Genomic DNA, 17,102 nt, shown 5'->3' with positions numbered 1-17,102 from the left:
ATGTGCCTTTCTTCACTGACGTTCTAAATTGTTTAGAGCGTTTGTGTAACATTAGCAAAACATTACTTTCGGTTTGATAATGTAGTCAGTCTAATCATATCAATTAGTCATATGTGCGACATTGTAGAGAGCGATACATAAAACGTGTTACCATTCTGAAACATCGACTTGTAGACGAGCCTAATTCACTCTTCTTCTTCTGAATCGGTTTATGGTTCAAACATATAAGGCTAAATTAAACCAGTATTGCAGCGTTTACTACAGTAAAGTTGACCGAGTCGATCAGGTAGTCCGAGCTGCTGTGATTGAGTGGAGGCTAAATGAAGCAAGTTATATTCAAGCTATTTTAAGGCATGAAAAAATTATTTTCACAGGAAAAAAAACATTTAAATATATAATTTTGGTGATCAAACATGACTTTTAAGTGATACAATTATTGACTACATGGGGATTTTAAATGTTTATAAAAACAGAATTTAGAATTCAGAATTTGAGAATTTGAGTTTTGTAGCTTTTAGTCTCTATGTCATCCATCTATCTTTAAAGTCATCTATATGAGGTCATTCATACCGCTTGTGAAAAAGTACAGTTTATCACACTTTTAAAAAGAGCACTTATTACAGAACTAATATACTTTAAAATAATATACTTAAGTGCAGACTGAACACTTGAATTAAATGAATATGTATTATATTTAAAATTTATATTAAATGAAGTTCCCTTTCAAGGGAACTCGTGCTGCATCGAATGACGCTGTGGGAACGCTCTGTGTGATATAAATCAGTCCAATGATTTTCTCAGGGTTTGGAAGCATGTGCTGTGGTGTCTTTTGCCCCAAGTAAGGCACCGGTGCTGCAATTATCTAGCTCTGAGGAGTTATGGTAAGCATCGATGCAGGAGATGCTGAGGATTCGCCACCTCACTCTCCTGCATGTGAGGAGCTGGTGGAGTTTGTGACTTGCTCTGTTGCCAGGTTAAACATCGACTGACCAGCCAAGAAACAGTACATGCATCCCAAAAGTAAATTAGATGCACGTTTCCTGCCCTCTAGGTCACAGCCTCCTAGTTGGGACTGCCGAGGCGTTGAGATCATGGAAGAAGCCAGTCTCTTATTGTGTGAATACTGCACAAACATCACACTATTCATCGATATTAGACTACAAAGAGCACAGTAATGTGGAGAAGCCCAAGGTGGAAGAGACGCTGGCCAGCTATCTCTCCTCTCAGATTGCATCGTCCCTAAAGGCCCCGACGTAACCAACCAAACCTTTGGTGGGTAAGGCTTATTCAGCAGCGGGTCAGGCTGCAGCATGTCTTCAAACAATATCATGGCTGAAAGTCTACCAGGCTGACCTGTTAGGAGACCTGGATGAGGGTGGGGGTATTGGCACGGATAGAGTTAGCTAACTGCATTGGGCCACGACCTTTTCTCTCCGGGCCACCAAGGAGATGGCCAAATCCATCGGCTGTGCTATGGCAGCCCTGGTGGCCACGGAAAGACATGTATGGCTAAATCTCAGTGCCATCAAAGATAAAGATAAGAGTTTTCTCATGGACACCCCACTGTCACCTTCTGGCCTCTTCGGCGATGCTGTCAACATAGACGTCGAGAGGTTTCAGGAGGCCAACAAACAGCCAGCAGCATTACAAAAACTTCTCCCCCGCCGCTCTCAGGAACAGCCCCAAACATCATAGAAAGCCAGCTCCTCACACAGTGCCACCCAAAAACAGAGCTTCACCATCCAAACTCCCCTTCAGAAAGAATGGGGATCGGGAGGTGGTCTCAACTGCAGCCTTCACAGGGCAAGTCAGATCTGAGGACCGTCATTATCGCCAAGAAGGCTATAGGAAAGAGGGCAGTCCTCTGAGGGCAGTCCCCTCCAGGGGGAAGTTGTCAACACCTCATTATATTGTACCCATTTCCCCTCTGTGCCTTAAGGGTTTCGTTCTGCAAACCCCGCCACCTCGTGTGCTACAGGGCACAGCAGTCTCCGGCGAGCCTATATCTTAGTGTCCTGGGATGGTCGCCCCCTCTGAGGAGGGTCCCAGAGCGACCAGTTCGGTTGTTCCCTGCCGGTTCACCCGAAAAAAACTAGAGGCCAGTCTCGAGAGACTGGTTCCCTTAGTAGATTTTCTGGCAGCGTGGAAGCTGCTGCCAAATATATCTTTTTGGGGGCCTGCACACAGTTGAAAAGGGTTACACAATTCAGTTCGGGTCTCGCCTCCCCAGATTTATTGGGGTCCTGCCCACAGTGGTAGGCCCCAAGCAGGTTCTGGTCATCAAAACTTTGTTGGGGAAGGGAGCCATAGAGTGTGTACCTCCCCCCCCCCGACAGAGAAACCAGTTTCTACAGTTCCAAAGAAGGATGGGGGTTGCGTCCCATTTTGGATCTGCGTCATCTCCAGTCAGTCATGCAGCTCTAATTCTAAATGTTAACCTTGAGACAAATGGTACCACAGATCAGATCTGAGGACTGATAACAGCGCGCAAGATCTATCTATCTATCCCGAACTTTTGTAAAATAAAACATCATATGTGACCTGATCTGGCGAAATGAGTCGGAAGTCGCAACGTTCTATTTTAAGATATGGGCCGATTATGTGGAAAAACAATGAAATAATAGATTTTTTTTTTTTTTTTGCTAATTTCAAAGAACAGACATTCAAAAATAATCTCCCAAAGTTTCGTAGTCCAGATAATTGAGTAAAGGTATTTAAATTACTATTAAAGTGTACAAAGTTTTACTAAATTCGCTGGAAATGAACATTGCTTTTCTCAACTCCTCTCGTCACCTCTGAGCATTTCCCGGGTATCCCCTGAAACGTCACTATCTCTGCTCTTTAAATGGTGTTACACGTAGTATAGAACCAATCAAAAAGCTTAGAAATCTACACAAATGCTGATCATTTGTCGATGGGAAGCCATTTCGACTGACCGGCACGCGATTGGTCCAGCCACCCTCCTGTCAGACTCGCAGCGAGCGCTCTGTGTAATAAACAAGCTAGCAGATCTCCTCAGAAAGATTAAATATTATTAATTTGAGAAATGTCGCTGTCAAAAGTGAGCAAAGTTGCCAAAGCGTCATCAAGCCCCCTGGCCATTGCACACTGAGTCCGCGTTTTTTTCGTATGCGTTTTTTCGTATTGATTCGGTGGCTCCGAATTGTCAAAACACCATTCAAACTGCTTGCTACGGATGCGAAAAACTTATGATTGTTTTTATATAACGGATGAAAGTTTCGTAGTGTGCACACGTGATTGACATAACGTGATTGACAAATGTGAATGAGTGTAGCTATTTATCTGCAAGGAGAATCCATTAATGTGTTTGATTAACCCAATATTTAACTGTTGGTATCTCCGTTATGAATTTGTTACGCTGTTTTTGTCAACTAGCCTACACTAAGATATGATTGCATAGACTAGCATTATTTGATCTCTGTTACCTTGTCTCTCTGCCTCTCACTTTCTCTCTCTCTCTCTCTCTCACACACACACACACACACACACACACACACACACACACACACACACACAGACACACACAGACACACACAGACACACACACCCTCTCTCTCAAGCAAAAATGTAGCACCTCTGTTCAATCTTTCTGATTTTAGTACATTTTTGTAAAAGGTAGGCCTACTGTTAAATTATTTATTCAAACAAAAACTTTTAAAATAATTTGAGCTTCAGCCTGGTTTAATAGCATTTATATATTAATGACTTTGGTCAAATTAAGCTGTAAAATAAATAGTTCCCTTTCGAACGGTCACTTCGTATTGCGTAGCTATACGCAGTGGGGAAACTCCTTTTCCTCGATTTACTGAAGCCTATATGTAAAACGCATTTGCAGCTGCACAGCTAGCACACTGAGCATCTGACCCGCTCATAGGCTGTGCTGCAGCAACTGCACATCCAATGGCGCGGGCGAATCTGACGCACGACCAATGAGCTAGCCCAACGTCAGAGCCCGTCGAGGGGGCGTGGCCCAGCCTATATAGACCCCCGAATTCGCCATTATAGCAGATTTTACTCCTTCAGCGACAGTACACATGTCCCTGAGCTTTTTACTGTAGTATTCCCCGTCGAACAAGCCTTTCAGCCTGAGCGAGCTATCTCTTCAGCAGACTTCGTCTGCACGTCGATTGTCTCCTGACGCCGTCTCACCTGTGGCTATCCGGCGACATCCTATATCCTTTGCATTATTATTTTGTGAATTCTTTTCAGTATGCCTCGTTCATCCTGCGCCACGTGCGGAGGCCGTCTGCACGAGGCAGACCAGCACACGAGCTGCATTTCCTGTCTGGGTGTCGACCACGCAGAGAATGCTCTCTCTGCCGGCGGATGTGAGGCCTGCGACTGCATGCCTATCTCCGTGCTGCGCAATCGGCTAGCTCTCTCCCGGGACGGCGAGGCCGCTTCAACCACGCTTTCCATTCCGAGGAAGAAGAAGCGTCGCAGCCAACGGCAACCGGAGGGTATGGAGATTTGTGAACGCACGCCGGCCGCGTCCCCGCGTGCTTCACTTTCTCCGACTCAAACGCCATCACCGGTCCTGTTCGCAGGAGACCAGCGCCCCCCCCACACGTGGCGGGCCTCGTCTCCTTCGGCGGATCTCTCGAGCGCGACGACAGCCTATCCATCGCCGCTTCTGAGGACGAGTGGCCGGGCTCTCTCGACTCCTTCACCGCTTCTCAATCGGTGGCCAGTGGATTAGCGACCAGGACGAATTCCGACGCCGAAATGCTTCGGATCCTGACGAAGGCCGTCGCGGACCTCGACCTCGAGTGGGCCTCGCCCGAGGAGCCGCCTCGTAGTCGGCTGGATGGATGGTTTCTGGAGGGGCGCCAGCAGGCCCCGCGTCACAAACCGGCGCCATTTTTCCCCGAGGTCCACGAGGAGCTAACCAAGGCCTGGCGCGCTCCATACTCAGCACGTGTGGGATCCGCAGTTTTCGCGACGCTCTCCTCCGTGGATGGCGCAGCGGAAAAGGGTTATGAGTCTTTCCCGCCCCTCGAAGAGGCCGTGGCAGCTCATCTTTGCCCGAACACTGCAGCTAGCTGGCGAGCTAGAGCCGCTCATCCCAACAAACCCTGCCGTAACACCTCAGCCCTCGCTGGACGCGCGTACGCCGCCTCCGGTCAGGCTGCATCGGCCCTGCACACGATGGCCGTGTTGCAGGTCTACCAGGCCAAACTCCTCCGGTCCATGGACGAGGCTGGCCCGGACCCGGAGACCTTTCGGGACCTGAGGAGTGCTACGGACTTAGCGCTGCGAAACAGGCCTCTCAGCCCCGCCCTGCGGCTGATAGCCAGCGCCAGTCAAGGCCCGCGAAGCGCTACCCGCTCCCCAGGCGTCAAGGCCCTCGACCCAGCGCCGTGGCCGACCAGGCGCCTCGGAAGTTGTCCTAGCACGGAGGGGAAAGAGAGAGGGCTCGTGTCTCGCGCTTGCCGGACCACCCTCGAAGAAACCAGCAAAACTTCCCACAGCTCCCTGTTCAGTTCAGGCGGCTGGGGATTTTATTATTGTAAACAGGCCCGCAGCAGTGAGCGCGTCTCTGCAAACAAACGCCGTTTTCACGGCGACCCAAATAAAGCACAAAAAGAGCATGTTTCACAATCACAACACACGGGTTCACGGTCCCCCTTCACTAGGCGGCCCCCGCCCTGTTGTAACACTGACTTCCCCCCGGGCAAAAGCCTATACAGTCAGTCAAACACTCAGTATGTGCACAAATCACATTATAAGGGTGTCAGGTCCCCCTATGTTAGGCGGTCCCCCCCATTCAGTGTGTCACGCCCTAGCCACACGAGTGATGGCCTGGCAAGCCATCCCTGGTGTGTTGAGTTGGGTCATAAACACTATAAAGCGAGGCTACTCGCTCCAATTCGCTCGCAGACCCCCGAAATTCCAGGCGGTTATCGAGACATCGGTGAGAAGCGGCGTGAATCATGTGCTTCGCACCGAAGTTCAGGCATTATTAGCAAAAGGAGCGATAGAGTCAGTCCCTCCCGCGCTAATGTATTCGGGGTTTTACAGCCGCTATTTTCTAATTCCAAAGAAAGACGGCGGGCTCAGACCCATACTAGATCTGAGGCGTTTGAACAGGGCTCTCATGAGACGGCCTTTCAAAATGTTAACACTCAAACAAATTCTCGCGCAGGTTCGCCCGGGGGACTGGTTTGTTTCAATGGATCTGAAAGATGCATACTTTCATATTCAGATCGACCCTCGTCACAGGCCATTTTTGAGATTCGCCTTCGAGGGGAGGGCATATCAATACACCGTTCTGCCGTTCGGTCTGGCTCTGGCACCCCGTACATTCACGAAATGTATGGATGCAGCGCTCTCCCCGCTGAAAAGCCAGGGAGTGCGTGTGCTGAATTATCTCGACGACTGGCTGGTGCTAGCGCAGTCGAGAGACGAACTAATAGTTCACAGGGATTTGATTCTCAGCCATTTAAAGTGCCTGGGTCTCACAATCAATGTTGCCAAAAGCGAACTGAACCCCAGCCAGACTGTGGTCTTTCTGGGCACGGTTTTAGACTCGGTGACAATGAAAGCGCGGCTCACTCAAGAGCGCGCGCTCTCTGTGCAGACGCGGGTAGCCGCATTCAGGGCGCGCGAGCGCGCGCCTCTGAAGAGGTTTCAGAGACTGCTTGGTCTAATGGCAGCTGCATCATCAGTACTCCACATGGGATTACTGCACATGCGCCCGCTGCAGCACTGGCTGAAACGCCGTGTGCCAACCCATGCATGGCAGTCAGGCAGCCTGCGCATTATGGTGAATCAGGGGTGTTTGAGAACACTGATTCCCTGGCGGGCTCAGGACTGGTACCGCAAGGGGGTGACCATGGGGATAGTTTCCAGGAGGAAAGTGGTTTTTACAGATGCATCCAACATGGGTTGGGGAGCGCTGCACGAGGGCAAGCCTGCCTCCGGCCTCTGGTCGAGCACGGAGCAGAGCTTACATATCAACTGTCTGGAAATGAAAGCAGTTGGTTTGGCCCTGAAAGCTTTTCTGTCAAACCTCAGGGGTCACCACGTCTTGGTCCGTACAGACAACGTGTCTGTGGTGGCCTACATAAATCGCCAGGGTGGCATCAGGTCAGGCAACCTGTACGCTATGGCGAGGGACCTCCTCATGTGGGCACAAGCCAATCTGAGCTCTCTGAGAGCAGCGCATGTCCCGGGCGTCCAGAATGTGGGCGCGGATATGCTCTCAAGGGGCAACACTCCCCTAGGCGAGTGGTCCCTGAACCCTCAGACGGTCAGACTAATATGGGAGAGGTTCGGCGAGGCCGAAGTCGACCTTTTCGCCTCGAGAGCCAACACCCACTGCAGGGTGTGTTTCTCGAAAAACAGGGATGCGCTGGCTCATCTCTGGCCCACCCGCCCCCTTTACGCGTTTCCCCCCGTCTCGATGATCCCACAGGTTATCGAGCGGGTCAGGGAGAGCGGATGCCCAGTCCTTCTGCTGGCTCCTCTCTGGAAATCCAGACCTTGGTTTCCGGAACTGGTTCAGTTGTCAGACACGACCCCCTGGCCTGTTCCGATGAGGAAGGATTTCCTCACACAGGCCAACGGAACGATGTGGCATCCCTGACCCGATTTATGGGCCCTCCATGTGTGGCCCCTAAACGGGTATCCGGGGACCTTCCTGACAGGGTCTTAAGCACTATCTCTGAAGCAAGGGCCCCATCTACTCGGCGCCTTTATGCTTTAAAGTGGTCGGGTTTTTCCAGCTGGTGCTCGAGAAATCATATTGACCCAGAGTCATGTGAGGTTTCGGTGGTGCTCTCCTTCCTGCAGGAGCTACTGGACGCGGGCCGCACCCCGTCCACGCTCAAAGTGTATGTGACAGCCATCGCAGCGCATCATGCTCTGGTGGCTGGCCAATCACTAGGAAGGAATGACCTGGTGGTAAAGTTTCTGAAGGGTGCTAGGAGGATTAACCCCGCCAGGCCCCCTTCGGTGCCGCCTTGGGACCTCTCCACGGTCCTTAGGGCCCTGAGGGGACCACCTTTTGAGCCGCTCCAGTCGGTTGATCTAAAACCACTTTCGCTAAAGACTGCTCTCCTGTTGGCATTGGCATCTATCAAGCGAGTGGGAGATCTGCAGGCCCTCTCAGTGAGTCCTGCATGTTTGGAGTTTGGATTGGATGACTCCAGAGTCATTCTCAAACCCAGGCATGGTTATGTACCCAAGGTGCTCTCAACGCCGTTTAGAGCACAAGTTATTAGGCTATTAGCCCTTCCCCCTTCTGCCGAGGATGGGGAGGTTAATCTTCTCTGCCCTGTCAGGGCGTTGAGAATCTATTTGGAGCGTTCTGCGTCTTTTAGACAATCAGAACAGCTGTTTGTCTGCTTTGGGGGCCGATCTAAGGGTGATCCAGTCACTAAGCAAAGACTGTCTAGATGGATAGTGGATGCCATCTCTTTGGCTTACACCGCAGTGGGTCAGGTTTGCCCCATAGGTGTCAAGGCCCATTCGACCAAAGGTATGGCCTCGTCGTGGGCTTGGTCATCTGGTTTTCCCATTCAAGATATTTGTGATGCGGCCGGCTGGTCCTCGCCTTCCACATTTATGAAGTTCTATAATATGGAGGTACCTTCCCTGCAGGCGAAGGTGCTTTCGGTATGATTGAGACCTGACAGTGGCTGGTCTTATCTACAAAAATTACTGTGCATATCACATACATATTATATAAACCCGCTTCGGCCGGTAGTAAGGTTATACTAATAATCCCGACGGTGTCTGGTTTTGTTAGTATATTCTGTTAGTTGTTACTGACTTATATATATATATTATTCAGACCCGACTGTGTCTGGTCTGTTATATATACATGTATATGCATATGTTATTGGGTTCTGGCTTGTTCTGTTAGCTCAGGGGTCCTGAGTGGCAGGGCAACCAGTTACTCAGGGTGCGGCGTTTTTCATGGTGTCCCCACTGCGTATAGCTACGCAATACGAAGTGACCGTTCGAAAGGGAACTACTCGGTTACTATCGTAACCTCAGTTCTCTGAGATAGGGAACGAGTATTGCGTAGCCGGCCGCACTATGGTAACTAGGGAAGTTGTCGCTTCAGTCGTATAAACCTGCTATAATGGCGAATTCGGGGGTCAATATAGGCTGGGCCACGCCCCCTCGACGGGCTCTGACGTTGGGCTAGCTCATTGGTCGTGCGTCAGATTCGCCCGCGCCATTGGATGTGCAGTTGCTGCAGCACAGCCTATGAGCGGGTCAGACGCTCAGTGTGCTAGCTGTGCAGCTGCAAATGCGTTTTACATATAGGCTTCAGTAAATCGAGGAAAATGAGTTTCCCCACTGCGTATAGCTACGCAATACTCGTTCCCTATCTCAGGGAACTGAGGTTACGATAGTAACCGAGTAGTTTATCCCTTTAAATGTAATGGATTTTGAAAGATATCAACAAAAAACGGGCAAAAAACTTTAAAAGCGATTTTCTCAGGTTTTCAATTGGAAAAAGAGGGCAGACGACCATAATTCAAATGTGTATATCTTTACAACCATTCAAGGTATGACTTTGACTAGGATATCAATTGAAAGCTTATGGTCTCCTCTTTCCATTAATACCAAAATCTCAATTTTTAAATTTGGGTCACTGTGACTCATTTTGCTGGATCAGGTCACATATTGTAAGCATTATCCATAAATTAGAAAGGGCATGGCAGCACAAATCTTACATTTATTTATTCATTTTATCAATAGGTCTCTATTGGGATTGGAATAATTTACAGAGCGAGCTTCCAGATTCAAAATGGGATACAGAGTCGGAAGAAAGAGCAAGAGAAAGGGGGGACACTCAGCTCAAGCTTCACTTTAACCAACTCAACCTGCAATCCTCATGATCAAAAGCTAACCACGCCACGTCTGAAAATGCAGGACATTAACCATGGGGCACAGATGTCTGACTCTGATCCCTCGAGAAGAGAGCCAGACGAGAGCGGAGCTTTCTTATTGTGAACACAGTTAGCCCCCTCCAGAACTTACTGAGCGTGCTCCATCCCAAACAAACAACACCAAATCGTCACCAGTAAAACAACACAACACACAGCATCACACATCTCCTAATTGCTGGTTTTCATATTTTCTTTTAGTACCAAATTAGTCAAACAGGATGTAACATTTTGACAAACAATCACACTGAAACAAACGTGGCTTCTGAAGACAAAGAAGCTGGGGATTCGGTGACGTAGGTGCCCTTTTATGGTCTACCTTCGTCGGCTAATAGCACAGGCTTCAGACACCAGCGCACACTGAAAGCGTTCCCATAGTGTCAACGCCATAACACAGCATTGAGCTCCCTTGAAAGGGAACTCAAAGAATTTTCACAAAAGTGTTGTGATGCTAATTGAAAAATGCACTAAATTCTTGCAGTTCTGACCTAATACATTTCAAATTGCAAATTTTTGAAAACTTAATTTACAACAACCTAAAATCAACCTTAGGATGGAGCATCTCACACAGAGATGTTATAAAGAAACAGTCATTATTTCAGAAAGTTACAATAGCACACAGAAAATAATCATATTTTTACCATGATTCAAAAATGATTTGTGACTTTACAAAGACTGGCAAATAAAATGATTCGTTTCGTATTTACTGTCATCCATCCTAGTGATAAATCCTAGTGATCTTCCTCACAATATTTTAAAGAAAGTATAAATTAAGTTTTTCAATATAAAAATTAGACCTTTAAGGAAAAAGTTCCTGGATTTCGAGTAATTTTCCCATCCCCATTCCCCACAAATGACAAGATACTGTAAGTTATAATCCTTAATAGCATGATGTTGATGGGATGTACAACAACAGGGAAGTAAAGACAGCTCTAATATAAGGTGAAGTAGATTTCTACATACATTTTGGTGAAATTGTGCCAATTTTATACAGCAAAGGCAAGCTTATGTTCTGGAATATGTCACTGATTGCAGCCACCAGGGGTGGAAAGAGTACTAGAAAAATAATCTACTCAAGTAAAAGTACCATTACTTTACCCCAAAAAAGGAAGTGTGTAAAGGTACTTGTCCAAAAAAAAAAAAAAGAAACTACTTGAGTAAGAGAAAAAGAAAAGCTTATTTTAAAGTACTCATCAGTAGTGAGTACTGAGCTGCAGGTTCTACCCCATTATAAGAAACAATGAACACTGCTATTTAGAAATGTAGAAAACACTGTACTAATTCACATTCTCTTTTGCTGTTTGTCAGAAAAAAAAATTAAGAATACTATATCCTCCAACAGTTACTATTTCATATCCAACAGAGAAGATTTTTCAGGGCGCGGCATTCTCAGCGAATAACTGACTGGAAAAAAAATCTTGAAATATGTTTTTGTGCAAGTGCACTCACTAAATGAAGGCGGACTGTATGAAATGGATCAAACAAAAAATGTTGATTATTAACGAGCTGTAGTTTTATCACATCTACATCACGCACTGACAGAGATGCATATAATGACATGGGTCACCAATAAGGTGCATACTGAATTTGGTCCGCCAATTTCAGTACATTGAACGATGGTACATTTTTATTTTCCCATTAAGCATTTTAGAATGTCCCCAACACACTTTTTCAAAGATCGCATTTCACATTCATAATAACCTCATCAAGAGCAAATAGGCTAGACTGCTGCAGGACGCGTGTGAGTGAGAGACATGGCAGTGCAGATTGCGCTTCTCTCCACATTTTCCCTACCGAGCCTACAGCGTTTTAGACTATGGGAGGCACTTTCGGTTTGGGGAAGTTCCACTCAAAAAGATTAAACATTTTATAATAATAATTTTTAAAAAAAAGTATAAATAGCTAATCATAAAATAGCTGGAACCAAAATGGCATATTCAATAAAAATGTGTGAGACTTATAGATGTTAATAGTTCTTGTTGGCAACATTCTTGACAGTGAGTGAATATAGTTAAGTCAAGTCAAGTCACCTTTATGACTATAGCGCTTTTTACAATACAGATTTTATCAAAGCAGCTTCACAGGGATAACATGAAAATAATACAACAAAGTATGTTTCTAAGAAAATTGCATAATCATCCACCTTAAGTAGGCTAAGGCAGATCAATAATATTGTTGAATATTAAATGTCCCCAACTAAGCAAGCCAAAAGCCAAGGCAATGTACCAGCTGTGTTGTTACACATAACATCAAGTGTATGACACTTGGGGTCCTTTAATTTTGTGCTGGAGGTAAATTACCACCTCAACTTAATTTATATACACTCAAAATTGATTTACATAAAAGTAATGTTCACATAAATATAGTGGCAGTAGATGACAGAAGTATAGATTGTCAATTATGATTTGGTATTATCCATTCACATCTAATTAACTAACTTGTTATGGTTACTTCATACTCACCAGAGAAATTAGCAATTTGCCAGAACAAAAAAAAATCTTGCATAACTTGCAACAATCTCATAATCAAGATGCAATGGCATTTTATTTTAGATTCAGAGCTGGATCTTTTTTAAGCTGTTTCAGAATAGCTCATAGACACATCTGTAAGATATACATATCAATGCAGTTCAAGCAATGGCACAGTCTGTTTGAAATAAACAGACTATGTAAAGAACCAACTTTATCTGTATATCTCTTGTTCATCTCAGCATGCATAATTTGTAGCAGTTTTGTCTTGTGGCTATGGTTATGTGATACAAATGCAAGAACATATGACTATATTTCAGAAACTGATAGTGACTCCCTTTCACTAATGGGTGGCACCAAAAACCTTTTTTATAGTCTAGCAGCACTTAAATGTTAATTTTTATGAAAATTGTGGTCCGGCTTGCCATGAATAGCTTTTCATGGTCCTCCTAACTTAAATCTGTCATTCTAATGGTGAACAGCATCCTCTACTGCCACACACAACATGAACTCAGTGTTAACTGATGCCTACTACTAGAATAAATGGTCACTTTTCTGGTCACGACAGCCCTACGGAGATTCATAAATGTCAGTTGAAAATTCAAGCATGTATAACCTTAGCTAGAACAAGGGACTTTAAAGAAGATGCAAATAATTACATATATGGTTCCTGGCATTGCACTGACCTGTAATAATGTTGTCAAGAAGAGTTGTGGGCATGCAGAAAATCCCAACAAGAAGGTCACTGATGGCGAGGTTGAGGATGAAAAGGTTGGTGACAGTGCGCATGTTTTTGCTCCGCAACACAATGAAGCACACCACTCCATTTCCGACCATGCAGACCAGGAAAATGAGAAGGTAGGACACTATAAAGATTGCTGCTACTGATGGCTGATGCAGGTAATATCCAACATATGTAATGTTGTTCTGATGTAAGAAGAATTCACCAGAGCCATTGAGAAAAGTCCAGTTACCATCATCCACAAGGGTAAAGTTCAGGTCCAGGGTTTCACTCATTTTAGATCTGAGGATAATAGAATAGAGTTAAGAGATGGGCTTTATTCCCACAGTTCTCCTCAAACAATATCAAGCCTTTGTCTTTCTGGTATTGTCTCCCTTTTTTGCTTTCAACCTCTCTCGCTTGCAGTTACTACTGTACTGAACAAATCTGTTTATCTATTTATCTCTCCGACTTCCAGCTGTATAATTAACTATGCATATTGTAAGTGATAGATTATTGACAAATAACGCCCTACCATAATAGCCTACTTTTTATAAAGTGGTTTGCAGTTATCTACACTCTGCAATCACATTTGCCTCTGTAATCACTCAAAAATTATAAGAATGTAGACACATCAACACTTCAGATGACTTTGAGCCTGGTTATATGTAATCTTAAATATGTTATTGGCTACTTCATTTGTATCAGGAGTTCATTTGTGAAGCACACAATTAACAGAGTCAGAAATCATCTAGTCGTGAGATACAGTCTGGATCAAATAATCATCCGCACTCACATTGTTTTTTATATGGTATGCAACTTAAGTAAAGTTTCTATTTATTTTATTTTATCAATTAAATAATCATCATCTCACAGAGGATAAATCAAATGGAATAAAGCTTTAAAATACTAATAATAGTCCGTTTTATCTACCAGAAAATTACAATGAGAGTATTTATACAGTATGGGCTTCAGCTGTAAATACTACAATGCACAGTAGCAACTAGAGCTAGTCTATTAATCATTTGCATATCCCTACTGATATTATCTCATTTTTACCACAGCATTGCACATTGTGTCATTTTTAAATATATTAACAAATAATAATAAAAACATACACAGACAGAGTGCTGTAGCCAACCAGGCAATAACAGTCTTTCTTACCTTTTTATATACCCAGTTTCCCAAAAGTACTACCTGTTCCCAGGTAAAAACAAACAACACGTTCGCCTGGTCCTCCACAGAGAGACATAAGGAGTCTTTTGAAAGCTTTTTAAACGAGTAACATCTGAATTATTGTTTACGAATGAATTTCATTTCCTCTCAAAGAGAACTCCGACATATTGCGTGCCATAATTCGTAGTTTCAACAAGTTTTCCAAGCGAAGCAAAGCTGCCGGTGTCAGTTCCACACTCTTCAGCGGACTGTCAGTGAACAATGCGCGGGCAAGATGAAGCAGGGGAGAGAGAGACCGGCGGAGTGATGATGCGCTTTTAAGCGTCACAGCGCGCATGGTGATGGACACAGCATTGAATTGTGCTCTTGGATCTACTTGCGTCCATTGTGATAGTTTCAGCTTCGGACTACAGGACACCCAAAGTGTTCAGCACAAAGTGTTTTTATTATTTATTTTGCACTGTGACCTTTTGCATTGAAGCTGAGATTCTTGCTTTATTTAATCAAGCCGCGGTATTTGGCGCAATTGATTTCAATTTAATTTACAATTAGTGCTTTTCAAAGTTCTATATAGCCATGTTATCACCGTTCTGGGATCGTATTTATATTGAAATAGCTATGTGTATCAGCAATAGGGGGCACCATTCACTAGTGTTTGTGAATAGGGCACCCATTCCCACTGGTTCCTTCCTACATAAAGGTATAATTCCCCAAAAAATGAAATTTTGTTATTATTTACTCACCCTTATGTTGTCCCAAACCTGTATGAATTTATTTTTTCCGTGGGTCACAAAATAAGATCCTCAGTAGAAAGTTGGGGACTGACAGATTCAGTCTCCATTCACTTTTACTGGATCTGTTTCCAGATAATGAAAGTGAATAGTAGCCTAACTGGGCCATTCCACCGAAGGGTGACATTTGCTTGTTGTTACTCTTCAAAATTAAACTTTATTTTTTTTATCTTTTTTTCAACACTGAATCTAATACTACACATTTAACTATTCAAAATGTGTATTGGTCAATCTCAGGCAACTTTATTTAATTTTTTACAAGGTTTCTAAGCAGAAGATGGAAGCATGTTTTCTCAGTCCTGTTACCGAAACTCATGTTTAAAAGCATGTCAATTAAATCCTTTGTTTTCTCCACAATAACGTGTTTATTTTAAAGAAATTGTTGGTTATATGTTCAAATAATTGATATTTGTGACAAAAAAATCACTATATATTAAGGCAAGGTGTATTTTAATAAAAAACACAAAGCCATTTTTTTTTTTCAATTTAATTTATTAAACAATTGTATAAATGATGGACCAAACAAAACTGATAAAAACAGTGGTTTAACAATTTTTTTAGAAAAAGAAAAAAATGTGTGCATAATATTATGTGTGCATAATATTTATGTGTTGAAGTGATGCACTATGTGCTAATAGTACTTCACAGTGAAGAAGGTGGAAAGAGAAAGAAGGAGAGAGAGAAGAAGAGAGAGGGAGGAAGAAAGAGGTAAGTTAAGACAAACAAGGGAGAAAAGGGAGGTTTGCGGGTGTGTCTTGCTCCTTTCCGTGCAACATCCCAGGATGTTTCTGGCACCTGTATAGTATGGGGTTTCTCCATTTTCTACAAAAGAAAGACAAAGACAAAACGTTTTAGTCACTTCGTGGTGGACTGGCTTTCTGGAAATATGGTGTTCACATTGTAAAACTAATGTCTATAATATAAGTATTGCCACTTTAAAACTCATAATTCAGGTGACCCTGAAGTTAGGCAAGTCGTGACCTTCCAGGTCGCAGATTTGGATTGCTGGGCGCCAGCATGTCCAGAAAAACAAGTTAGTCAATCTCCAATAATGCGAGTTGTTCCTTAACCTGTAACCAAAAAGACTAACACACACACACCGAGACACAGCTTTTCCAAGGTTGGATTTGGCACGGCTCTAACTATAAACAGGAGAGTCCTCCCAAAACATCAAGATAATGCGTTCTTTCTCTCAAGGAGAGCTACACTTTAGTCTAACTGAAAAGTAAGGCTTTAACAAAGAAATGGTCCCTTAAACTATTGGCTTCAATGACCCCTATATGTTTTATCACGTTGAAGACCTTTCTCAAACACAAAACAAGTCCCCATTTCATTCCTGGAAGCCGGGCTAATTAAAGCAAGCACTGTTACTGCATTCAGATATCAAATACAGACATTAAAGAATACATGAAAAGAACATTTCAGTAATCACACTGGTAACTTCTATAACAAAGTAAAATCTCCAGAGAAATCATTCAACTCATTTGATATTTAGAAGGAAAAATATTGATTAATACCTTGATTATAATCACTCATTCATTACATTTACATTGAAGCAGCAGTGGATTCCAATCCACCCCCTTCAATAGTATTACTAATATTTATTAAATCAACAAAACAGAGGACTCTACTCACTCCTGTTACTTTAACTCACTCCTGTTATTTTTCATATAAGTAGTAACAGGATTGAGATTTTAAGCAAAAAGTTAAATACATGGCATATTGCCACATAGCATACATGCTAATAGCATAAGGACACGGAGCAAATTCTAGTGACTTACATACCAAAAGGGAATATTTTTAAAGGAAACAAATAAAATCTAAGAAATTATTTACGTAACATTAACCTAAATTATTAATCTCAATATGCAGAGATTGACCTTCTAAGTCGTAGTTAAAATTTCATAAAATATACTGAAATTAAAATGAGAGGACTTACTTATGGTCTTCCCATTGCCTTCAGAAGATCAACATGATGCAACTTCCTGTTGAAAATGTGTCTTGGGGAAAAATGTGTCTT

General features: G+C 43.8%; 1 protein-coding gene across 1 annotated transcript in view; it reads right to left on the bottom strand.

The window, feature by feature from the left end:
- npffr2a (neuropeptide FF receptor 2a) overlaps positions 1-14,657 on the bottom strand; it is a 56,111-nt gene extending 41,454 nt beyond the window's left edge. Inside the window, exons 1-2 of the mRNA XM_056233391.1 lie at positions 14,280-14,657; positions 13,081-13,418 (exon numbers count right to left, since the gene is read on the bottom strand). Of these exons, the coding sequence (XP_056089366.1) occupies positions 13,081-13,411 (331 nt within the window). The 5' untranslated portion in view covers positions 13,412-13,418; positions 14,280-14,657. The remainder of the gene's footprint in view (positions 1-13,080; positions 13,419-14,279) is intronic.
- Positions 14,658-17,102: the final 2,445 nt, after the last annotated feature.

Source organism: Rhinichthys klamathensis, unplaced genomic scaffold, assembly GCF_029890125.1.
Source record: "Rhinichthys klamathensis goyatoka isolate OS25496 unplaced genomic scaffold, OSU_Roscu_1.1 h1tg000369l_1, whole genome shotgun sequence".
Lineage (NCBI taxonomy): Eukaryota > Metazoa > Chordata > Actinopteri > Cypriniformes > Leuciscidae > Rhinichthys > Rhinichthys klamathensis.
The sequence above is the reverse complement of the archived record's forward strand: the minus strand, read 5'-3'. Positions and strand labels throughout refer to the sequence as shown.